We start from the raw sequence: 23,964 nt of genomic DNA, 5'->3' as shown, positions 1-23,964 counted from the left end.
AATTTATTTGATCATGCTTAGATGTCAGTCTCTGCTTAGATATCAGTCTCTCTCTCTCTCCCTCTCTATCTCACACTATCCATCTCTCTCCCTATCCCCTTCTCTGTATTACACTATCCCTCTCTCTCCCTCTCTCACACACTCTCTCGCTAGCCCCCCCCCTCTCTCTCTCACTACCCCCCCCCCCCTTTCTCACTATTCCCCTCTCCCCTCTCACTATCCCCCTCCTCTCACACATACTCTCTCCCCCCTCTCCCCTCTCTCTCACTCTATGTCTCGTTCACTCTCCCGCTACTCTAACACAATTTACTAGCAACAAGAAGTGAGCTCCCTGATGAAAACCAACAGCGATTCTTGGTCATCAACTCACTTTTACTGACAAAACTAAGGGGAAAAAGAAGCCAAAGTGCAAAAATTCATCATAGTTTTATCGGTCAGATATGGCCATTGTCTTACATCGTCTACCCAGGTGTCCATGCTTTATTTTATTGATTTATGATGAAGTTAATGACACAATATCAGAGCTTATCTGTAATCTTTCATTGAGTTTGTACACAGAGCCAATCGCGGTCAGCGCACTTGCCCACCGCAGCAATGGCGTCGCCGATAGAGGGCCAAATACATAAACCGGCCGTGAAATTGGTCTATTATCATTCAATGTTCTAATGTTATAAACTATACAGTATCACATCAGGTATATGGTATATCTAGGCAGGTAACATACAGGCAAAGCTAGCAAATATCACCTCTTTTGCGGCTTCTAAAACTGATTTTTAATACATTTGTCCCCTTTGTTCATCAGACAATATCATCCAAGATTTTCCCTTTACCCTTTTTTTTTGGGGGGGTGCCACCTGGAAATATTGCTTGGGGCTCCTGAATCTTCCTGATACTCCACTTGATCATGGCTCATTCCATTCACTTTTAAAACCTGTCTAAAGCTTTGGTAAAGGTCATTAATGTAAACTCATGTATCATCTAACATTCCAGTATTAGAAAAGTGCAGTGGTCATTGGATGTAGTGGTCATCAGCTGTTAGAATATGAATTTGGCTTTGGGCTTCCTCTCTCAGTAATGTTATTAGTATTATTTAATAGCCTGTTGAAAAAGACTATATTCTGAAAAATTCAGCCCGTGCATGATAAGAGGGTTATATAAACCAAACAAAAATATGCAGTCATATTCATTGGGCACCTGATCGAAATGAATTTTGATGTAAAACTGGTAAATAATTTTTTTATTTTTTTTTAAAGAGGAGACATTGTTTTAGGGCACACACATTCACATAATCCAGTAATCAATTAGAATAGTGACTTATGGATGATTTACCAAAACTAAAGATAAGCTGATGTGCATGGGTGGGGGTAGGGGTTAGAGGTCCCCAACCCAGAGTCGGGTAGATGCTCAAAATAGACCAGTCATTTGAGGGGTTAAGTCTGATGCCACAACTTCTTCTATTTCAAATTAATACATATCTTCATTAAAAAAATCAATTAAAAATACCAATAAATACAAAGAAATATCAATTCAAATATGAACCTTTATTCAATATTTTCAATATAACTGCTTTAAAACAGCAATCTGAGCTATAATTTGTAACTCCTTGTTAAATAACAATCCCAAGCTCACACATAGTTTACAATATACAATGATAGACTTTCTACATCATGTTTCACATGATAGCTGCAGAATATCTCCCATAAAGTAATAAAAATAGTTTTAAACTAACATTATTTCCTTTCAATTAATAGGCAAATAACAAAGAAAAAAAAGGTTTTGTTTAACCCAATTGAACATCCCTTACAGTAACATACTGTATATACTTTGCAATACTGAAATAATTTTGGTAAAGGTGATAGGTATAGGTAAAGATGGAATAACTCTATCATTATTATGTTTAAAAATGCAACCCAAAATAGTTCATTTATTGGGGGCAATTGTGTTTGTGAAGTAAGGAACAGTATTTATAAAACACACATTTTTTTCTTCTGTAAATCATCAGACTCTATGATCAAATATATATTACAGAAACAAACTATATGCCAACTTTTTGAAGGTGACATATAATCAACAGACAGTTATTTTAGTTATTTGATGTATCTGATACATGAAACAAATGAAAAAAATAGGAATACATAATTCTGCATAAAGATATATTTTTTAAAAAGTGATGACCAAGAACAGTATGAAAGCAAAGTCAAAATTTCATTTTTGTTTGAATTTTTAATAAACAATTTATACTTTCCATCTTTATATTTCCATTTCAAAAGTCCCAACACTCAAAATCACTGAATATTGATGAAACTAATATAAAAGTATATGAGTTATATTACACCAAGCTTCTCATTTGTCATAAAAGCGATTCAAGAATTCAATTAGATGTAAGCTCAAAAAGTGACAGGGGTTAAGCAAGATAAATCTTGATGCCAGCATTACAATAGCTTCATGACAATCATCGGTGGTATTCATTTTACAATGTGCCCAATGTATTGCTACTGTCTACCATCCATTACAAACAACTTTTCATTCTCAACATATATTCACTCTAGTATTGTATAAACACTTCAAATCCTACCTTAATGCTGCATTCCATTTTTTTTTAATTGGATAATGTGATAAATACTCTCATATTATAACTCTTATAGTCTTGAAACTTTAGTTCAATACAATGGTTACAAAGTTGAAATGCATACACATGATCATGAAATGCCTCCTATCAAATCGTTTAATGCAAGCACTATGGCACCCAATCTCTGGCTTGAGAAATAAAAAAGGTCCTTATATCTAATTAAAATGTACATTAATGATAAAAAATAGAGGAAAAAACTTCTGACACCACAAACCTTTAGAAGCTTTTGTATTCCATGCATATTGTGCGTTATTACATTACAAATTTTTATGATAAATTGCTAATAAAATGTCTTCAAACTCTGAAGAGCATCATATTCTGGTTGGGATAAAGCCCTCCTCGCTCAAAACATGTCACATACATGTAATCTACATATTGATAAATTGCTACTTGGTCAAATCCAACTTTATCATTCCCATACTGAACCACATGGTCATTAGATGAAATGGAAAAAGAATTGGACAAGTTGCAATCAGGCCATTTGATTATTACATGAATTAGCCAAATAGGTATCAGACATAGTGATAACAGGATCACACAACAGTTTGACAAAACAGATCATAGAACAAATGGGTAAGCCATAGTTGTGTTAAATGATCTGGTAATTAGACTAACTGGTATTAGTCCAAATGACTATAACCTACATGTAAGACAACCAAATCTGTGTATACTTGAGGACACCATTATTTCATTCACATATCCAAATTTTGAACTCATTGTTTTAAGCAGTCATTTATATCTCAGAGTAATTTCTGATGTATATTCCATACCATTAAGTGCTTGTTTCTCTTCCCGAAGTAATTAGTTGGAGAATATGAGGATTAAGACATAAACTGCTTTTCAACTGGATATCGTCTGTCATGTGCATTTGCACACAGTTTACAGACAAATCCGATAAGCAAAGATAGTAAATTTAGCATATTTATGACACATGCCTCTACAAATATTCAAAATCAAAACAAATACTTCAGGCCAGCCAACATAAAATCTGTCATTAATCACAATAAAAGTCTGAAAAATCTTCTTTATTGTTATTAATTTTATTATATTAGTTTGAAAGAGCTCTCCAAACTCTTATATAGAATATCTTGCCCCATGCAAAGCTCATTCACAAAGATCATTTCCTTTCAATTACAACAATGCAAGTTGTATTGATTAATTCACCTTTACACAAATGTACCCCCTAAAAAACCCTGCATTTCAGATTTTTATATATTTTACATGTCTCGTTTTCTTTTTTCTTCATATTTTACAGAGTTGAGGACAAGAGAATGGAATCCAAAATCAATGCCTAATAAGCCAAACTGAATGTCTTTGCTTTTATTCGTTACCATAAATCCCTTCCCAATTGTCAAAGAGTTACAATTGATGAATCGATGATTGAATAACACTGCTGAGTATCTTCTTTACACAACTCTGAGTGACATATTGTCAAGGAAAGGGAAACGATGAACAGAAAGATAAAGAGCTTTGAAGAAAGACTAAGATGGACAGAAAGATAGGAAACAATAGATGATTATACAGAAAGAGAAGATGAATTTAGAAGTGACAGACAGAGAACAAAACATAATAAACACATTATAAAGATATGGGTGAAGGGCAAAAAGAGGGGCATTGAGAGAAGGGGGTGGGGGTGCATTAGGATGGTATAAGTACAGGACTACAAGAGGCATAGACCTTTAACAGTATCACCAAAATATTCTCAAATCCTTCAATGGCAAGGCTTGCAGAGATTGTGAATTCTCACACTTTCCACCCATTGCATTGGCTTCTCATACACACAACACCGATAATGCAGACAACAGAACATCTTCAAAGATGAGTTCCTACTTCTGCGGTGAGCAAGGTAGAGGGATCATTATCTTGGTTTCCATACGTCGGATCAGAGGCACTGTACATGATTCAAAAGTAGAGTAGATCAGAATAAAATTATCATTGTATTCCATGTAATTGATTTAAAGAGACCAGTAGGGTCTTAATATAAGGTATTTGTCATCTCTGGTTAAGTGTTTTGCCTGTTCAATGCATCAGAGGGCAAATCTCAGACAAAAATTATGTAGTGATTGGAAGGAGAGGGGAGAGGGTGCAAAAGGTCCCATTGAAACAAATATTTGTAAAGACACTGGGACATATCTGCAGGGTGTCACGTATGATAATAATTAAATGAAATGCATGATTTTAAAGATTTTCGTTTTTCATTATTTCCCTCAAATTAGTTGACTTCATTATTGCAGATCATTTCGATCAGATAGCATTTCAAACTTAGCTTACGAAAAAGGTGAAAAATTGATAGCTTTTTGTAATGTATTATTTTGATATGTTTTATTACTGAAAATGTTCCCGATTACAACAAAATAATTATAGAAATAAACATTCAAATGACATTATGGTTAAAAAGATATCTAACTGTTTTAGGAAGAGTAACTGTGGTTAAATCCTTGTTGGTTTCTAAGCTCAATTACCTCATTATGTCTCTTCCAAATCCAAGTGACGAAGTTTTAAAGGATTTAAATTCATTATTTTACAAATTCATATGGGAGGAAAACCGGACAAAGTTTGTAGGATTCAAATGTCCCAAACATACATAAACAGCGGGGTTAAAATGATAGACATTATATTCACACTGTCAATCATTAAAGATTTCTTGGATAAGGAGAATTGTGAACGGATCAATTGATAGTTACATTCTATGCTTTCTTATGTCATCCTTGCCAAGACAACAAGATGTTCTTTTGTATATGACGTATACGGGTAGTCACTACTTTCGGGATTTATCAAAACAGACCTATTACTCTTTCTGGAATGAAATGTTTTTTGCTCATAGTAATTTCTTAATTATCTATTATACTAATCATGTTAATGTATCTTCACATCCTTTATGGAATAATAAAATCATCAAAATATGCAATTTGCCAATGTCAGTTCATTGTTTATATCAGTAATTGTATTATTCATTGTACTCTGTATCTATTGACTTTTGATTGCCAATAAAATCCCTGTGGAGAGGAAAAAGATTTTTTTTAAATAAATATATTCCCAAATTTAATTCTTATCATTTCTAATGAAGAAATAGATAGATACTAGCAGTGGTTTGTAGAAATTTCACAAAACTTAGTATTTTCCATTTGTTTGTACACATATTTTTAAAAGATGTACAATGACCTCTTGCCTAATTTTCATTAGCTTGGTGCCAAAGCATGAAACATGAAAGGAAAAACTCATCTAACTGTTCGTTAGCACATTGGTTACTAACTGCTAATTATAACTTTATATAATTATATGAAATAAGTCAACTGACCACTGGCCTTCCAGTTGGTTTAGAGTTAATACACACAGCATGGTACTAAACTATGGAATACAGGTACGCAGATTTCTTGTGTTATTGTGCTTTATTCAAACATTAATTAAGCAAAGGGCCCTTTAATGACTTAAGTGGCTTATCTCAGTGTATGCAATAAAATAAGCATAATCATATACACAAAATCTGCATTGTCTATGGTCCTTTGCCATGGTACTATTGAAACAACCTTTGTGAATACAGGCTAAATGAATGAATACTTCACTCCATAAAGTAAAGTCACAAACACACTCTATTATTTGTGTCTTACTTGCCAAAGGGACCAAATATTACATATAGATCCTTACTGTTTCAAGCATATAATAATAATAAGATTAAGAATATTGATAATATTCAGTCTTCTGTATGTTGAGAATACTAACCAGTATATGCAACACAATCATCCCAACCAGGTTTTCTCCACGCTGCATCTCTGATCTCTTTCCTAGTCTGAAGATCTTTGTAAGCTGTACGGAAAACATAAACAAGGAGTCTTCATAATTATAGACTATGTAACTGTGTTGAATTCTCTGGGGATTTTATGCTCAAATTCAAGTTCCAATCAAAGGGGGAAATTCCATTAAATAATCACAATTGTTGACATCTAAACCATTTTTTTCCAATTCTTTCTTCGATTCATGAACTGCTCAAGCCATCATCATTTGAAAGAATGATCTTTTTTAATGAACTACAAACCAGAGAGGAAAAAAAAAACATGTTTGGAAGATCCCATATGTAGAGGAACAAACTTTATAGAAATGTCCATACATTGATTCTAACAAATGAATTCTTGCCTTTAATTGCAATAAGCACAAGACAAGTTATGAAGTAGTGAATATCTATAAAACAATTGCATGGTTTGCATGTATATCTTCATTCAAAGCATTTCACTTAGAAGACTAAACATGACCTCAACATCGCATTTTGCCTGAATGTTAACCTTGAGATTTTTTTCCAAACTGATTGACTTAATTTCATTTCAATTTTACATTCTAATACTAAAATACAGAAAAAAGGAACATCCTTTTGTATATATACCTGTTTGTATAGACCTGGGTCCCTATAACACAAAGATTAGGAATCATAAAACCCTTTTATGCTTGATTGCATTGAATGCAATGTACAATTAATCATCAAAAAGAAACATAAATTAATTGCTACCTATGTGCTAGGGGACCCTGATCAGTAAAAAGTTACAAGAAACTAATTGAAATTTAGTCATTTAACAAATTAAGATAATTTTTTTCATAGAATTGGAGCACATCATTATTCTAATAACATTTATATTATTTACTTTCTACGGTAGGTTTATTTTAGAAGGTGAATATCAAGAGAAACAATACAAACCCCATATGTGATGAACAAGATAGAGATCTCCAATCTGTGTAAAGAGACCCAAGACTGATTCATTTTGTTCCCTCCGATGAACAATTCCCTTTGCCCTGAGATGGGGAAGGGGGGTAAAAATGAAAATGTACATTATTTTTAAAATGCCTACTAACCAATAATACCATGTCTACAGGTGGGAGAACAAAGAACCAGAAAAAAGAAGATTATTAAAGACGAAGTAGTAGTACACAAGTAAACAAACATGCAGGTTGTCTGAATTATTCGACCAACAAATGGATCATTAATGAGTCACGCATTTTGATGGAAAATTGATTAAAATTTAAACAAATTCCTTCTATTGTATGTGATTTTATTATTGTTTCTGAGGTTTTAATCAAATGAAAAAAAAGACTTGTCGTACTCACCAGTTGTTTCCCCATTCGATTAATGTTCCAGGCTGAAAATACAACAAAAAATTAAAATGTATGAATACTAGGATAGTGAGACTAGAGGAGAAAAGTTTTAAACCTAACTTTGGAACATGAATATTTATTGTAAAACTCAACAAGGCGACAGGCTGACAAGCACATGATATTTTGTTCCTTTACAACTTGATGATGTAAACCTTCAAACCTCATTGCCAAAATAGAGTAAATCAATAATACATTATTAAAGAATGAAAGAGAGGGACAGGGCTAGGGAGGAGGGCAAGGAAAAGGGATGGACATTAATTTGAATAAACAGTGGACTTATAATTTGAAAGAGAATCAGACAGACACAGCACTAATTTGCCAGTCCCAAACATTTACCGGAATAACCATGCATCTCAGCCAATTAAAAAAACATTATTTCGCTAGAATTGCTGTTGACTAACAAGCTGACATGAGTCTGCAAACAAAGCGGCCAAGCTACCTACCCTGAGATGATAACTTCTGAGTTCATAAAGATGTGATGAATCTCTCTGAGGTGGATCTCCCCAGAATGAGAAAGGCATGAGAAGTTGATTACTCCTACCAACCAACATCTCACCACGTAACTTCTTGTATTCCAGATAATCCTATTCAAACAAAGTCATAACAAGTTTGTTAACAATACAATTAGATGCTTTTTTCAATGTGATTCAGTGAAGTTTCCTTTTATTTCATGACACACTCAAACATAATTAGAAAAGTGGAAAAAGCCAAAATCGATAAATTACTTGATATCATGCTTTTACAAACACAAGGCCTAAATATAAGCACAATAATATTGAAAGAAACAAGATATTTTATTTGTTACAACCAATCAGATATGAACTTAAAAGGAATTTTACATTTTGAGAAATGAATAGATTTGCTTGGTAGAAAAGGAATTTTCCTTTATTTGATAATTTTCAACTTAATATTTTCAAGGTGACATTGACAATAGATAGTCATTTCCAGGATAAAGAGATGTATAATGCAAATTTTCAGAAACTTTGGGGGAAATGATGCTTCCAACATACTGTCAAACATTTGTAAAAATAGGAGAATGTTTATATTTTAACATTTTGACCTAGCCCTACTGAGCTACATGTATAAGATCAGTAACTACATTGTCTTCTTCAAAAAAAAAATAAAAGACATCGTTCGAGCAGTTGCTTGAAAAGGAGTTCACACAACAAGGCATCAGCTACCTTATGTGATGCAAAAATATCATCTAGTAAACAAAACTAAAGCTATCTAATATAATTATTGATATAATCTTTCAATATTATTATTTTTTGACACATTTTTATTGAGGGCCATTGTGTCAAACAATCCTCTTCTTTTTTAACTGCTGTGCATTTAAGAAAATACCATTCCTCTAAATTTTATCATAAAGATGGCTAGTTTGGTCTTAGGACAAATGAATGACATACCTTGTCTTCCCATAGCAGTTCTGACATCTTTTTCACCTCATCAAAACCTTTGTAAATCCAAATGTGAACTGTGAGAAGAAAATCAACAAATAACTATTGAATTACAACATTAGCCCATCAGAACGTGTAATTGGTTTTAACAAAAGAAGAACTAGCACATCAATGATGTGGTACACTAAAACCAGCATCTGGAGAAGAAATTAACATAATTGTTCATTTAAGTCCAGTTGACAGTGTAATTATTGGTAAAAAATCTTTGTATTGGTAATATAAATTCAGGAAGTGCAAACTTTTTACTCGATATTTCAGAATTCTGTGTAGGAAAATATTGAACTTCATATAGATGTCAGTAGCTCTACTAACAGGTCAAGATGTAAAGATGCAACTTTCTATAATTTTTTTTACTATTCACACACAGCAAAAAATTGTGAGAGATTGCAAGAGAAAAAAGGCTCATATCTTGCAAGACTGGAAATCGACCCAAAGGTTCAAAGAGCAGGATCGACAGGTGCGCACATACAAAGGGATTCATCACAATGATGCCCTGTTGATCATGGGAAAGGAAAAAAAAATGCTTTTTGATTTGGGAGATGACTCATACACATCATGATTTAAAAAAATGCACAAGAACTGCAAATTAGATCACAAATGGTTCTTGACATTTTTCTGTTCGAAGTTCGAACACCACAATAAATTAGCAAATTTTTCTGTGTGTGAATGCCACTTGTAATATATATGATAATTATTGGGGTAATAAACATACAATATTCCCTTAATCTGATCAAGGTTTAATTCCTGGATCATATTGAGATTTGGCATTTTGATTTATTGCTGAATTCATCACTATACTATGATCATGTTTTACCTGCTTGATCTTGAGGACCAAAAGCAGTGCTCCAGCTTCCAAAGAGTTCACAAGGGTAGTCTGATTTCTCATGGACCCTCCTCAAATGGTGATCTCTGATATTATCAAAAAGATATGGTGAAAGTGAAGAGTCATCAGACAGCACAAGTCATTTAACAAAGAGTCCCATAATATGTATTTCAAAGTAGACTAGTTTCCAAAGTTGTCAGACAGTCTTTCTGTATATTGATTAGGCCCGTTTCGGGTACACGTGTACACGTGTACACGCACGGTCAAGTCAGTGCACGTGTACTAAATTCCATCACCGTGTACACGGTAGCATCTGCATAAACAAGCTCACAGCCTCACATTAAATCTTAGTTCTCAGACACTGCACATGTTTTAATTACTAATATGTCAACATATTTCAATTAATCCAGAGTGAGTTCACTTCCAAAATCGCCAATTTAATCCACATTCTTTCTGGAGACTCACGTTTTTGTACCACGAAATCGGCACGAAATGGGTCTGCTCCGGTCTCAAAAGCTCGAAAGCGTTGCTCAATCACACTCAGAGTCAATTTGAGAATCACCAATTGCGATAGCGATCATCGCTACAACTTATGTGTTATACGCTCGCACACAAGCCTACAAACAAACGCTCTTCAAATTGGCAACATAATAATGAAAATTAATCGATAACTTCAGTTACACTTATTCTGCAGCGATCTGTGCATGCATGTACGGTACAGTATACAAAATGCGCATCCACCGAGCGTCGGCGATAGCTAGGGCCCTGCACTGATTTTCTTTTGCATTCTTTATTAATCTAATGCGCTGCTAAGCCGAGTAAACTTTTAATTTGCACGAATTTTTGTGGATTGATACTTCAAACTTCTCAGGTAAGCTTTAAAACCGTGACTTAGGCTATATAGACCCCTTTTTATGACATATTGATTCGGGTCCGTGTCGACATGAAAACAGAACTCGCTCTCACAGTGTTTACAACGTGTACACGACCGAAAAACACGCCGTGTACACGTGCATCAAAAATGGACTTTCAAAACGGGCCTAATATTGAGCAAGGTATTAAATAATAAATTGACAATTGATTTTCATGCAACCCAGTATGCATGCCATTTGTTGCTATGAATGGCAACTCTTAGGAAAGTTTTTGAGAAAAAGCTCTTATAAAAACAAATGCACAAGACTATAATGCAAATAAACTTATTAGATTTCCAAAGCTATCCATGGTAAAACAGATTCTTAATTATTCCCTTAACTTTTAATTCTAAAAGGGGTGACATGTGACTTTTGATCAGGTTTCATCTACATTTATCATTATAGATCCTAATGTCATTAACAAGATCTAGACCACAGTTTTTCTTTCGTCTTATTCTTCAAATTCTTTTTGGAGCTCTTCCGTCTAATGACAACAAACACTCTACACAGGTGTAAATCTATAGTAATATACAGTATTTAATGAATTTATGAAAATGGGGCTCATATTTTTACACGTTTGGTCTTCTCTAAACCAATTAAGTTTTTAAACTCGTTACTCAAACTCTTAAGAAACCTGGAAATATGTCATCTTCAATTTAATAGCAACACAATGAATGACAATTTGGGTGGCTAAGAAACTACATAGTTGCATAAACTAATTAGGAGTCTTTGGGACACAATATAAGTAATGAATCATGATACTTACGAAAGTTTAATATAATCACCCATGCAGTCTGGTTTGATGTTGTGCACTGTTTGAGAGAAAGAATGATTGATATTTAAATTCTAAGCATTGGTTTACTGAACATGATCAAAGTACACTCAGAAATTACAGAAAAGAATGTGTGAACTCAATATGATGTATCTAATCAAAACGGTAGGTATACGTCAATGGAGACTGGATAGAAATCCTGGGTTAAAAATATGAGACTGTATAGTCAATATTAGGCAAGATCATGTGATCATATGAACTTCTCTGTTTACTTGCAAATCAAAAGTTACAACTCATCAGTTTACATGTAAATATCCGTTTGAACACAATTTTCAACAGCATTTTGAAATATTTTATTAAATTGAAGTTTGACTAAGATTAAATGCAGGACGATTTTCATTACATGAAAAGACAAACTACATTTACTAACCTTGCATTTCATAGACTAAATCCTTGTTAGTCAAAGCCATAGCATGAGATTTTGTTGCTGGCTCAACCCTCTTTACATGAAGAAGTTTGGAAAGCCATCCTTCTCCTCCTTCATTAGCATAGGTCCTATAAAGATAGATAGATCTTATGAACATGTCATATCCAAGTTACACATGGATCATAAAGGTATGATCTCTCCTCCATAAATGATCATGTTATTACTTATAAGGCCTAAAAAATATTATGTTGCTTCCATCAAACTGACCACAAAATAAATGTGAAAAACAGGGTAGCTATTTTTTTTTAGCAGACCCAAAACATATAGTTGATCGAATTCGATATTCAATGGCTTACAAAAACACTTGAATATGTGAGTTTTGACTGCAAAAATAAATCATCCCATGTGTGATTCTCTTTGTACAGCACAGCAGCAAAGGTTTTATTTTTTCAAATTGATCAAAATTTCCAATTTTGGGCTAATACGGGCAAGATAAAGGCCTAACTTTATTCTGGTGCTTTTTGTTAAATGTAAATGGAGGAAATATGGAAGAAAATGCATATTTATATGTATTTTCTATAATAACATACTTCACCACAATTAATACAAAGTCATAAATAAGAATCTATCCCTTACTATTTTCATACCAAATGACATTATTCATTGAACCCAATAAATTAGAAAGCCTGTTGTACTTTTTTATGGTGTATCATTTTTAGCAAGGCTCGGTGTATTTTTTTCAGGGTTGGCATCATTATTGCAAAGGGCTGGAAACTTTCCAGAAATTTTGGAAAATTTCCATGGAAAGTTTCGGGAATTTTCAGCTGCCGGGAATTTTGGGAATTTTCGGGAATTTTCATTTTTTCACAAAAAGTGATAAATTATGTTTTTAAATAAAAAATCATAAATAGATATCCTCAAATATCATACTTTCCATTTGTATTTATACTGTTCTTCATTCTTTAAATTGCCCAGGGTATAAAATATTTATCAAACTGTACATAAATACATTACATGTACATGTGGTCCTGTTCACGGATAGGGTCCACTTTAGACTTTTTCCATTTGGAGGCCCCATGCCAAAAAAATAAATGAGTTGGAGAATAACTATCATTGTCATTAGTTACATACCAATAGGTCCTACCTCCACTAGCTTAACAGGATTCATTCTCTGTTTCCTTTGGGTGGAAAAATATTCAAATGTGACCAAAGTGATCACTTATGGTGTCAACCTCAAAAATGGAATTTTATGTTTAAAGCTGCCAAATTAACACTGATTAGTCCATCAGTTCCAGTTGGTTCTTTTTGTTGAGAATATTAGTTGTCCTTGAATATCATATATATTTCATATAAACAGGAACCTCTGAAATAAGAATTTTAGGCCAATGAAATTTAGTGGCAGGACGTGACATTTTCCGTTCACATTTGAGTGTTATCAATTCCCTGACCTATATAAAAAAAATGAAATTGAAATGTTTCATTAACCATGCAAAAATGTTACATAGAACATAGAGATTTAATGTACCGAAAATCATTGTCCAATGATTAACATTGACAAAGCTGTGCAGGACTTGATCTTTGTTCACAGTTTCCTGTTCACAATTTTGTCACGTCCTGCCATTTTTGCTCGGAGCCTGTTCGTGATAATGCTCGACAATGGATCCATCTGTTATTATTCATGATAAGCACAATTCCTAAGTCTACACAGTCAGGTGTAACTTTATAGGAAATATGCTTGAATGCATTCACAGTACTAGATCTAATTTTTCTGTTCACACGTGTCACGTCCTGCCACATCTGTCATGTCCTTCCCATCTTATGCCTGTATCTACTAGAAAAATATCAGTCTATCATTGCAATTTTAGTATGTTTGCAGTTACTGCATTGGTAAAATGATGGAATATGTACTTTTAACTTTGTGTTCATTACTTCTGTGAAATATGGAAATAACTGTATTTGAAGTGGCAGGACGTGACAAAACAAATGTGAACAGAAATTTATCCACGTTTTGATATGCTTCTCTTTATTTTTCTATTTTTTCCTGATTATTTGCAAACATTCTTTGTTTTAATGTTGGTCTTCTGTTTTAGATACATTTTCAATAAATGCAATTGCTCTATTTTATTACCTTTAACATAACTTATTGTGCTTATACAGTGCCTATGGGGCTTGTGAACAAAAGTTAATTTGAACACTACTTGTTGTGTAAATATATTTATTTTGTCGTTTTTATTAAATAATGAACAAGGAACTATATACAGAATATTACACTGCCAAATAAATAATAAAAAAGTGGCCCTGATAGATTGAAATATATAATTTTTCAGACAGGACGTGACATAATTGATGTGAACGTAAAATCTTGAATTTCGTAATGTCCCCAGTCAGCAGTGTCAAATAAATGCCACAAGGCAAAATATCAGCATGCTTATTTACGATACACATACATGTACACCCAAACACACACATACTCACAGGTGCAACCACACACACACCCACACACACATATACTAACCACTGCAACATTATCCAATTCTTTTGACATGCACTTACAACTGAATCCAAAATTTTAGCTCTATTAGATTTCACCAAGTTGTAAAGTGACAAGTTTGTTGTGCCAAATCATTTGTCATAAAGCTAATTAATGATTGTGTCAACATAATGTATGATATATATTCAAGGAGAGGGGATGATGGAAGTGATGCGGACAGATACATGATATCTTCTTGTTGATAATTAAATCGGGTATAATTTTTCTGATTATAGATTATCCAATAGTTACAGATCGGCACAGATTAATCCAGGGTGGTATATCCCTGGAGAATGGAGTTGATAGGTACTGGCAGTAGAAGATATTACCTTGACAGCAGAAGGAGCTAATACATGTACATGTATCTATTAGCCAGTAGGCATATTTCTCAAGCAAACGACAAGTAGGAAGAGGTCAAATGCCCGAAAGCTTCTTACATACATTCACCAAATAAACTCTCTGACTTGAAAAAGAACCCAGAAAAAACCACATGTACCATGGACATATAGGCATATCACCAGATAGAAGGGCATCAGGTGACATAGCCTGGATGGCTTTAAACACTGTATCATGAGATGAAAGGCAAGAATCAGGAGAAAGGACTCATGCAAGGTGAAAAACTGATCGCCCTGAAAGTGTACTTACACCTTCACCAGGTACCACACAAGCTCCCACACCAGGCAAGAGACCTCTCTTCTCTAACAGATGGGAAGGAAGAGAAGGGGCTGAGAAGAAAAGCTTAACTTTACCAGTGGTGGCAGTCTGACTCTGATTCCTGACTAAGAAGAAGCCCTGGAAAGAGGTGAACACCAATATTTCCCCCATCAAGTCAGTCCATGGGTGAATGACAGGGCTTTAATAGAGAAAAAATGACCAGAAGCAGTTGCTACCTGAAGAACACTTTGTGTTAAAAATGGTAAAGTGGTAAAGGTTAGGTGTAGTTTTGAAGACCCTTTTTCCCCGATTACTCCAGAAGGACTCCAAGAGAAACTAGCTTAAGATAGGCTAGTCATATCAAGAAGATCATCCCAGTACATCAGAAAGCAGTTGGGAGTTGGATAGCCCCGAAAAAGTCAGTGACATCTTTTGGTATATGTAGCAAAAGCTGAGCAATAGCGCAGAATTGAGTTGATAAGTGTGACGAGGAAAGTGAGAGACATCCTGTTCACTGCATCAGATTGCAAAGACCTCAAATCTGGAGCTGTTAGGAGACCTAGTAGACACCATTTGGTCCTGAGCAATTAACTTATAAGTGCATGCTTAAAAATCTGAAGGGTTAATTTGCTCCTCTGCATCCAAGCAATCAAGAGAAGTCTCGTCGGAGATGAAGGGTCCCTAAAAGAAGCAGATATAATGTGCGACCTCAGAGAAGAGGTTCAGGCTTCCTGTCCAAAAACTGGAGAGGCTACAGTATGCTCTTGCCTTCATCAATCAGCCTCACATGCATGTAGGAGGATGACCCTAGTTTTAAAAAGAACAGGGACTAGGAACAAGATCAGATTGGCTACAAAAGAGAAGAGATGATGGGCAGAGACCTAGTGCAGTGTCATCACCCTGGGTCAGGATGGGCTGGAAGCAACTGGAGGTTTGTGACAGGGAAATAACTGGGAGCAAGAACGCTACATTAGCAAGCTTCAGAGAAGATGGCCAATGACTCCCATCACCGCCAAATGAAAAGAGGAAGGAGTAAAAAGAATATGGGGGTCCTTTATTCTCATCTCCCCCTTTTTCATACTGTACAGTCACGAACAACTCCCAATCCACTCTGATAATGGGAGTGCATGGGAGTGTGGGACTGAACCAAAATATTTTTCACCAAGAGTGTTGGGGCCAAATGGCACAGACAAAATGTTGAGCGTTGCATGGCCAAGGTTCTGGCAGTAAGGGCACGATTAAGAAGACAGGTCCTTCTAGAGAGTAGGTAAGCATGCTGCCTGTACAAAAAGTGAACAGAAAATTAGGTTGTCAGAGCATCAGGGTCAGGATTGTCAGAAAAGGTGGGGTCATGATGAGAAAATACCTAGAAGTAACAATCCTTAAAAAAGAAATAGTGAATAAAGTGCATTATGTAAACTGTCCCTAAAAGTTAAAGATACATGTAGGTTTTTGAAAATGATTCCAAAAAGTACTCAGCTTCTGGCTGCATCTGACAGCTAGAGGGGAAGAAAAATGTGAATATAATGTTTCTCACTGTCAATATTGTGATTGATGAAGGTACAAATACATGCATATGCAAAAAATTGAAGTATTTGTATTCAGTTTAATAGGCAAATTTTGAATTAACAAAACTACTAGAAGGTGCATACACTGATTATCTAATCATGGATGTACATAAAGATGTATGGAAAAGAAACTGGAAAAAGGAAAATTATGTGACATTTCCGTTCACATGTAACGTCCTGCGTGTATATCTGTTCACATGTAACGTCCTGCCAAATACCAAATGCAAAGCCAGACCCTTATTAGGGCAACATAAACATTGAAAATTATACAAATAAAGACTATATAAAACATCTATCAATCTACATGTAATATGTGATTCTTGTGCAACATTTTACTTTGTTTTGCATACTCCAGTACATACATGTACATGTATAGTCCCTCATTAAAAAAAAGAATGTCAGGTATGGTAATGTTATTTGTGGAGAAGGGGCCTTTTTCGCTTGTCCAATTATAAAATCAGCTAAATAACCCTGTCAAGTTTGTTTAAAAATTTCTTACTAGCTCAGATTTCTGTTCACAATAGTCCGTCACGTCCTGCCAATAAAAACATCAAATCTGTGGTTTTACAAACAGTAAAAGAATCAAGCCGATTTCCATTGTGGGTTATCACTGTGGGAAGGGTAATTCACCAATGACATATTATAGTCTTTTCTTCTGGTCTTGAATGTATAAAAAAAACTTTTGCAACTCACATTCACATTTTTTACTGAAATCCTGCCAAAAAGCATTACATAATTGGTAAATCTTAAGGAAGAACATTCATATTTGAATCTTGGGCAGCAAAAATAATGTGCTTTAATCACTCAGAGAAGAATTAGCATGAGTTCATTCCTTCCGTTGAAAAATGTAATAGAATAAGTACCACTTTTTGGAAAAATATTGCTGTAAGTTCAGGAGATTGGGTTTAGTATGAGGTATAGCAGATGGAATTAAGGTCCAGAATTCATTTTTCATAAAAAATTATAATCCAAACTTTTAAGAAAAACAACAGTTATAATGTTTATTTGGGTTTGAAAATTTGACCCCTAGGTTGACATAAAGTGGACCCTATCCGTGAACAGGACCATGTATATGAATCCAGTAACATGATAGAGCATTATGTACAAAATGAAGCTTTTCAATTCAACATGAAAAAAACCCATTGCATTACACTTTTTTTCATTTTTCTTTAAATGTAAATGTCTTTTAAGTGAGAACCTGCCATTATAGGATATCATGTTAAGAGAACAATGCCACCTACATGCAGTCTGCATGCACAGACCCTTATTGAAACTTTGATCCACATGTGGGACTTCACACAAGACTAGCACAAATACAACTTTCTGTTAAACAAAAGGACCTTCTGTACACACATCATAGGCAGAAACCTTAGGCTGCATATTCTGACCATTTTCCTCGAGTAAAGGGTTTGCACTTAGTCTGCTGTGTAAAGCCTTCACTCGAGTTAAGGGTCTGAATGTGCAGCCTACTCATGCCTTGTGAACTGACGGCCCTCTCGCTCAGGACACAGCAAGATTTTATGAGCTAGTCTTTGCATGGAGACCCACTTTTTGATCAAAGTTTCAATCATGGTCTGTGTCTGCAGTCTAGGTTTGCACAGCAGACTAATCCCACCAGCAGCTATGGCACTGGCTTGAGTCTTAAAATGGGAAAAATCAGGTCCAGGAACGAAAAATGTTAAATTACTGCTTTATTTCTGATGCCGCCCTCCACCTCTGAAAAAATGGAGGGGTTGGGCAAGAAATAACAATATTATAATGGCTGACTTTGAAAACAATCAAGATGAATAATTTTTCACCAAGAGAGAAATAAAAATACAATATTAAAGCTTGTTGACCTCAAATGACCTTTGACCTTGATTGAGATTGAGAAACTTGTTATCATTTTCATATCTTTTGTGCTATTAAATGACAATCTCATATCAGTTTCATTTAATTTGATCTAGTATTTTGAAAATAATGAACAAAATTTTTATTTCTATTAGAGGGTTAATTGAACTGAAATTAACTTCAAGCTCTAACCAGAAAACTGTTTCTACTATGCAGAAATAAATGAGAAATAAAGTAATGATAATATAATAATAATAATGATATAATGCTCATTACAACAATGTCATAATTATCATTAATAATGTTTCTCATCTGCAAAAAGATCAGAATATCAAAGAGGTATCAATCCATGAACAATGTATATATCATTTGTGTATTAGCATGTGCAGTGTACGTGTACTGCCATCGTACATACCATTCAACCAGTAATATAGTAAATCAACTTTTACATGAAATTCATTGAAATTCTGCTTTGTCTAATCATCTTATCTTTATATTTTACTTGAAACTTACTGACAAAGCACAATCAAGCATCATCTGCCAGGGCAATCCTTTCAATTCCTGTATATGAATATCAGAAAATTGCTACTTTTTGAAAATTCCCAACATTTCTTGAAAATTCCCAACACTTCTTGAAAATTCCCAACACTTCTTGAAAATTCCCCAAAATTGCCGAAAATTCCCAAAATTCCCAATAAATTCCCGTTTATTCCCATGGAAAGTTTCCACCTCGAAAATTCCCGGGAATTTTGCAACCCTAGTTGGCATATTTCCCGCTTTGGAGGCTTATTTCCCGGTATTTACCGCTTTTTTCCGGTATTTACCACTTTTCACCGGGAAATATAATTTTCCACTCACTTTTCTATAGGGATTGTAAAATTTTTAACATAAAAACAAAGGTGGTGAGTATGGTTGCTCTGGTGTGTACCATTTGTGCGAGAGGGTGTGTGTGTTTGTTTGTGTGTGTTTATGTTTGGGTGTTATCTATGTCTGTTATCATGAAATGTTGGAAAAATACAATAAAATACTAAAAAGATCCTAAATATACATCTAATTTAGATATGATGTTCTTCATTAAAAAGTCAGTCAATAATTACCATGTTCATGAATACCTACATGTACGTTCTTTTGAAATTTTGTTGATCTCACTATGACTGATTAAAAAGAGAAGCTATTGTAAAGGGAAACAATGGAGCGTGCTCCAAGATTGATTTTGTCTCGCCCACCAGAGATGAAGGCGAGACTTATAGGGATCTAAATGTTGTCCGTCATCAGTCCGTCACAAATCTAATGACACATAACTCCACAACTGTGAGTCGCTTTTCAACCAAACTTGGATGGTAGATGGACTTAGGGGACTTGCATGTTATGCTGCAGTCTGAGGTTGCATGGTAAGGTCAAAGGTCATTTTAAGGTCAACGTTAAAGTTTACATGCAAGACTCTCTTATGACACATAACTCCGCAACCGTAAGTCACTTTTAAACCAAACTTGGATGGTACATAGACTTGGGGGACCTGCATGTTATGCTGCAGTCGGAGGTTGCATGGTAAGGTCAAAGGTCATTTTCAGGTCAAAGGTCATTTTCAGGTCAACGTTAAAGTTTACTTGCAAGACTCTCTTATGACACATAACTCCACAACCGTAAGTCACTTTTAAACCAAACTTGGATGGTAGATAGACTTGGGGGACCTGCATGTTATGCTGCAGTCGGAGGTCACATGGTAAGGTCACAGATCATTTTCAGGTCAACGTTAACGCTTACATGCAAGACTCTCTTATGACACCTAACTCCGCAACCGTAAGTAATTTTTCAACCAAACTTGGATGGTAGATGGACTTGGGGGATGTGCATCATGTGCTGCAGTCGGAGGTCACATGGTAAGGTCAAAGGTAATCTTTAGGTCAACGTTAAAGCTTATGTGCAAGGCTTTTATGTCAAGTGTTATTCCACCCCAGTCATTTCACAATGAAGTTTCGATATGTACAATTCTGTTGCGTGCCCTAAAAAAATCACGATATTTCTGGTTATTTTCATAAGTGGGTGAGACACAAAATCGCTTTTGCCTTGTTTACAATAGCTTTGAGTCAATATGAATATGACAAACTGTACAAGTTATTTATTTTACATTTCCCATGAAACATTCAGTAGCTAAAGTATGTCTATTATGTTTTGATTGTATTCATGTAATATTTCTTAAAGGAAACAACTTTTGACACCTCTTTCCACTTTAGTGTACATTTGTATAAGTTATGCTTTTTAATTTTTGTGTTTGCCTTGTTTGTTAAACTTCTTTTAAAAGTTATCGGTATATCAAAAGAATTGCAACATTAAAAATGGCTACAAAAAGATCTTTTTCTGTAAGCAATTCAAAACCAGCAACCACTAGTACACACTGATACATGTACACACTAAAACTCCTAACAGTAGAATACTGAGCTTTATTCGGACTTAAAAACAAAAATCATATTGTAATGAGATACAATGGCATGTAAAAAGTTAAACCCGGGAGAAATATTTTGTTTATGTTTTAATATGATTATTAAATTTCCAGGAATATAATTTGAGTTTGTGTACGTATGTGTGGACTTTAATCCTATGTGTGTTTGGGTATGTACATGCATGCAGTAAAGATTTTATCTGTTTGTGTGTTTCTACTATGAGTATTGTGATTCTAATTATTTCAGAACATTATTTTCATTTGTTGAGGTTAAAAACAACTAAAATTATTGAAAAAAAAAAGAATTATAAATCATATTTCCTGTTTTTTACATATTTACCAGACGCCCATCTAATTTACCGGACGGTATTTACCGGTATTTACCACCGGTAATTACCGCTACCGGTATTTACCGCCCAACCCTGATTTTTTTTCCCTTGGTTGATTCACTATGGTCTATGTGTGTGTGATGCAAATGATCTATTAAACAAATACATAAAAAGGGAGGGGGATCAAACTCCATCTCCCCCATTCCATGCTGATGAGGATCACATAAGCAGAACTGTGGATCTAAGGGTGGGGGGGGAGTAAAATATTTGAGAGTGATGATCCCCTTGTTTAATGCTTATGTTTTTGGAGAGACCACTGGAAGTTCCTCACATGTATAAATATTAATGCGAAATTTTTGAAATCGGCAGCGAATTATTTATATGTGTGAGGAACTTCATGTTGGCTCTAAATCACCAATTTTGAGACTGATAATAGAAGCGTGGAAAAGAAGTGAAACTTTGTGTAAAGTAAGAATATTACCGGTACATAGTTTAACTTGTTTTTATAAAGATCTGCTTGATGTTGCATGAATTTTATATTCCCCCCCCCCGAGATGCCAAGTTCAAAAAAATATTATGCGTGAGATTTTCATGACTTGGCGTCTCTGCGCGCGCGCTGCCAGTACTTACACTTTTACGTTGCGAAAAGGAGCGCGCGCGCATGAGATATGGGCTTCATCATGATATCGATCCATACTACAAAACCATGCGATGCACGCACGCGATTCATATCACGTACTAGCTGCGCGCGCTGACTGCACTCTTGATTCGTCTCGCGTGCCGGGCTAGACGCAAAGGCGGTCGGTCAGTCGTATAATCTAGCAAATAATGCTACTTTTTCTCTATTTTTTCTGTCGGGTCCCGATGCGTGAGAAAAATGGGTGCCATGCGTGAGATCGTGAGAGGACCCTGAATGCGTGAGTCTCACGCACAATGCGTGAGACTTGGTAGCTCTGCCCCCCCCCCCCATAAAATTCCACCTTTGTCACTCGGAATATCCGATCGAGTTCATGGTCTCCAAGTTCGGGTAGGTGGAGCATAGTGTAGCAGTAGTGAAGTGGAGTGGAGCCTGCATGAACTTCGCTCGAGGTACCATACCAGTACTAGCCCGCTAAGCGGCCGGAGCTCCCTGGCCTGGGTTTAATACAGCGACTGCAGCTATTGCGACGCTAAGCCTCCGGCCTTAACGATTTTCAGACTCTCTGCTCACACTCGCACAGATCGACATCAGACTCGCTCAGTCAGAGAGTCAGATAAAAAAACATGACAAATTTCATTACTCACCTACTCAGCACTCCAATATTAGGCCTCAAAGACACTTTCGTGGCAATGCGAGATGCTTGTGATACGATTGAAAAGCTCGATTTCAGTTTTGAAGCCATGTTTTCCGCACTTTCTTGGAAAAAATGGCAACACTAACTTCGCAAAGAATTTCGTATCGATGTCAGGCCACATATACGGTAGCTCTCAGTTTAAAAAAAATGCAAAATTTCTCGCTGGATTGATACGCAACGTCATGATATTTTGATGGGAGGAAAGATGCCACATCTCACAACTATTAGTTTCATATTTTATTTCAAAATATAGGGCTATTGTATTGTTATACAGGATAACTGCATTCACTTTTCTATTATCTCGCATCCCCCCCCCCTTCCCCACTTTATTCGAATTTTCTTCATTGTAAAATTGTTTCCCTCTTTTCCTTTCCTTTATTTTTTCTTTATCACTTTTGCGTTTTCTGATCAGTTTTATAATTATATCAAAACTTTCATTGTATAATACTGTCCCCTTGACCATGCATCATGGTGTTTTAGTGGATCATTTGATTTTTGATTCATCATCAAATTAAACATGTTAATAAGCATAGAAAAGCAAAATATGATTTAACAACATGCACATCACAGATTTTGTGAGATTCGGGGTCAATCAAACCCGCCATCAAAGAGGGAAAAGAGACAACCCTCTCCCTCACAGGGACCGCGGAACGGTTTTCAAAGTGGGGGGGCTGACCATGCAAAAAACACAATCCTATGGTCATTTTTACATTTTTGTACACGGTTTTGGAAAAAAGTGGGGGGGGGCTGAAGCTCCCCCCAGCCCCCCCGCTTCCGCGGCCCCTGCCTCAGGCTATTGTACAAAATTTAAAAATCAAGGGATGTGACTTCTGCCAAAACTTATCATCATGATCAATCATTGTACCCCACACCGTCATCATCATATGATCACCATCATCATCATCAAGATCATCATCATCGCATTCATCTGTCATCATCATTGATCAACATTATCACTATCATCTTTATCATGCATCAGCATCATCATCATTCGTCATTGTTTTTGTTGTCAAATCTATCACTAAATCACTCTCATCACCATTATTAACATCATACAAGCTCACCTTTATACAATGCCCCCTTCCGCATGATTTCTCAAGTTGTGAAAAAAAAGAAAGAAG

General features: G+C 35.2%; 1 protein-coding gene across 1 annotated transcript; it reads right to left on the bottom strand.

Moving 5' to 3' along the window:
- Positions 1–1,522: 1,522 nt before the first annotated feature.
- On the bottom strand, positions 1,523–22,972 carry LOC121409250 (protein NipSnap homolog 2-like). Its single transcript, XM_041601126.1, has 10 exons — positions 22,794–22,972; positions 12,162–12,286; positions 11,726–11,771; positions 10,040–10,134; positions 9,175–9,242; positions 8,212–8,352; positions 7,721–7,752; positions 7,314–7,408; positions 6,350–6,433; positions 1,523–4,520 (listed from the first exon to the last, which is right to left on the bottom strand). The coding sequence occupies exons 1-10, from the start codon at positions 22,889–22,891 to the stop codon at positions 4,456–4,458; spliced, it is 849 nt and encodes a 282-aa protein (XP_041457060.1). The 5' UTR covers positions 22,892–22,972; the 3' UTR covers positions 1,523–4,455.
- Positions 22,973–23,964: the final 992 nt, after the last annotated feature.

Source organism: Lytechinus variegatus, chromosome 2 (assembly GCF_018143015.1).
Source record: "Lytechinus variegatus isolate NC3 chromosome 2, Lvar_3.0, whole genome shotgun sequence".
Lineage (NCBI taxonomy): Eukaryota > Metazoa > Echinodermata > Echinoidea > Temnopleuroida > Toxopneustidae > Lytechinus > Lytechinus variegatus.
The sequence above is the reverse complement of the archived record's forward strand: the minus strand, read 5'-3'. Positions and strand labels throughout refer to the sequence as shown.

Excerpts from the sequence above, each read along its gene's own strand:
- LOC121409250 (XM_041601126.1), bottom strand. The coding sequence starts at position 22,891 with ATGGCTTCAAAACTGAAATCGAGCTTTTCAATCGTATCACAAGCATCT. Across the intron at positions 7,753-8,211 it reads TCAGAAGTTATCATCTCAGG|CCTGGAACATTAATCGAATG; the intron begins GTAGGTAGCTTG and ends TTGTATTTTCAG. Across the intron at positions 4,521-6,349 it reads TGATTGTGTTGCATATACTG|TGCCTCTGATCCGACGTATG; the intron begins GTTAGTATTCTC and ends AATCATGTACAG.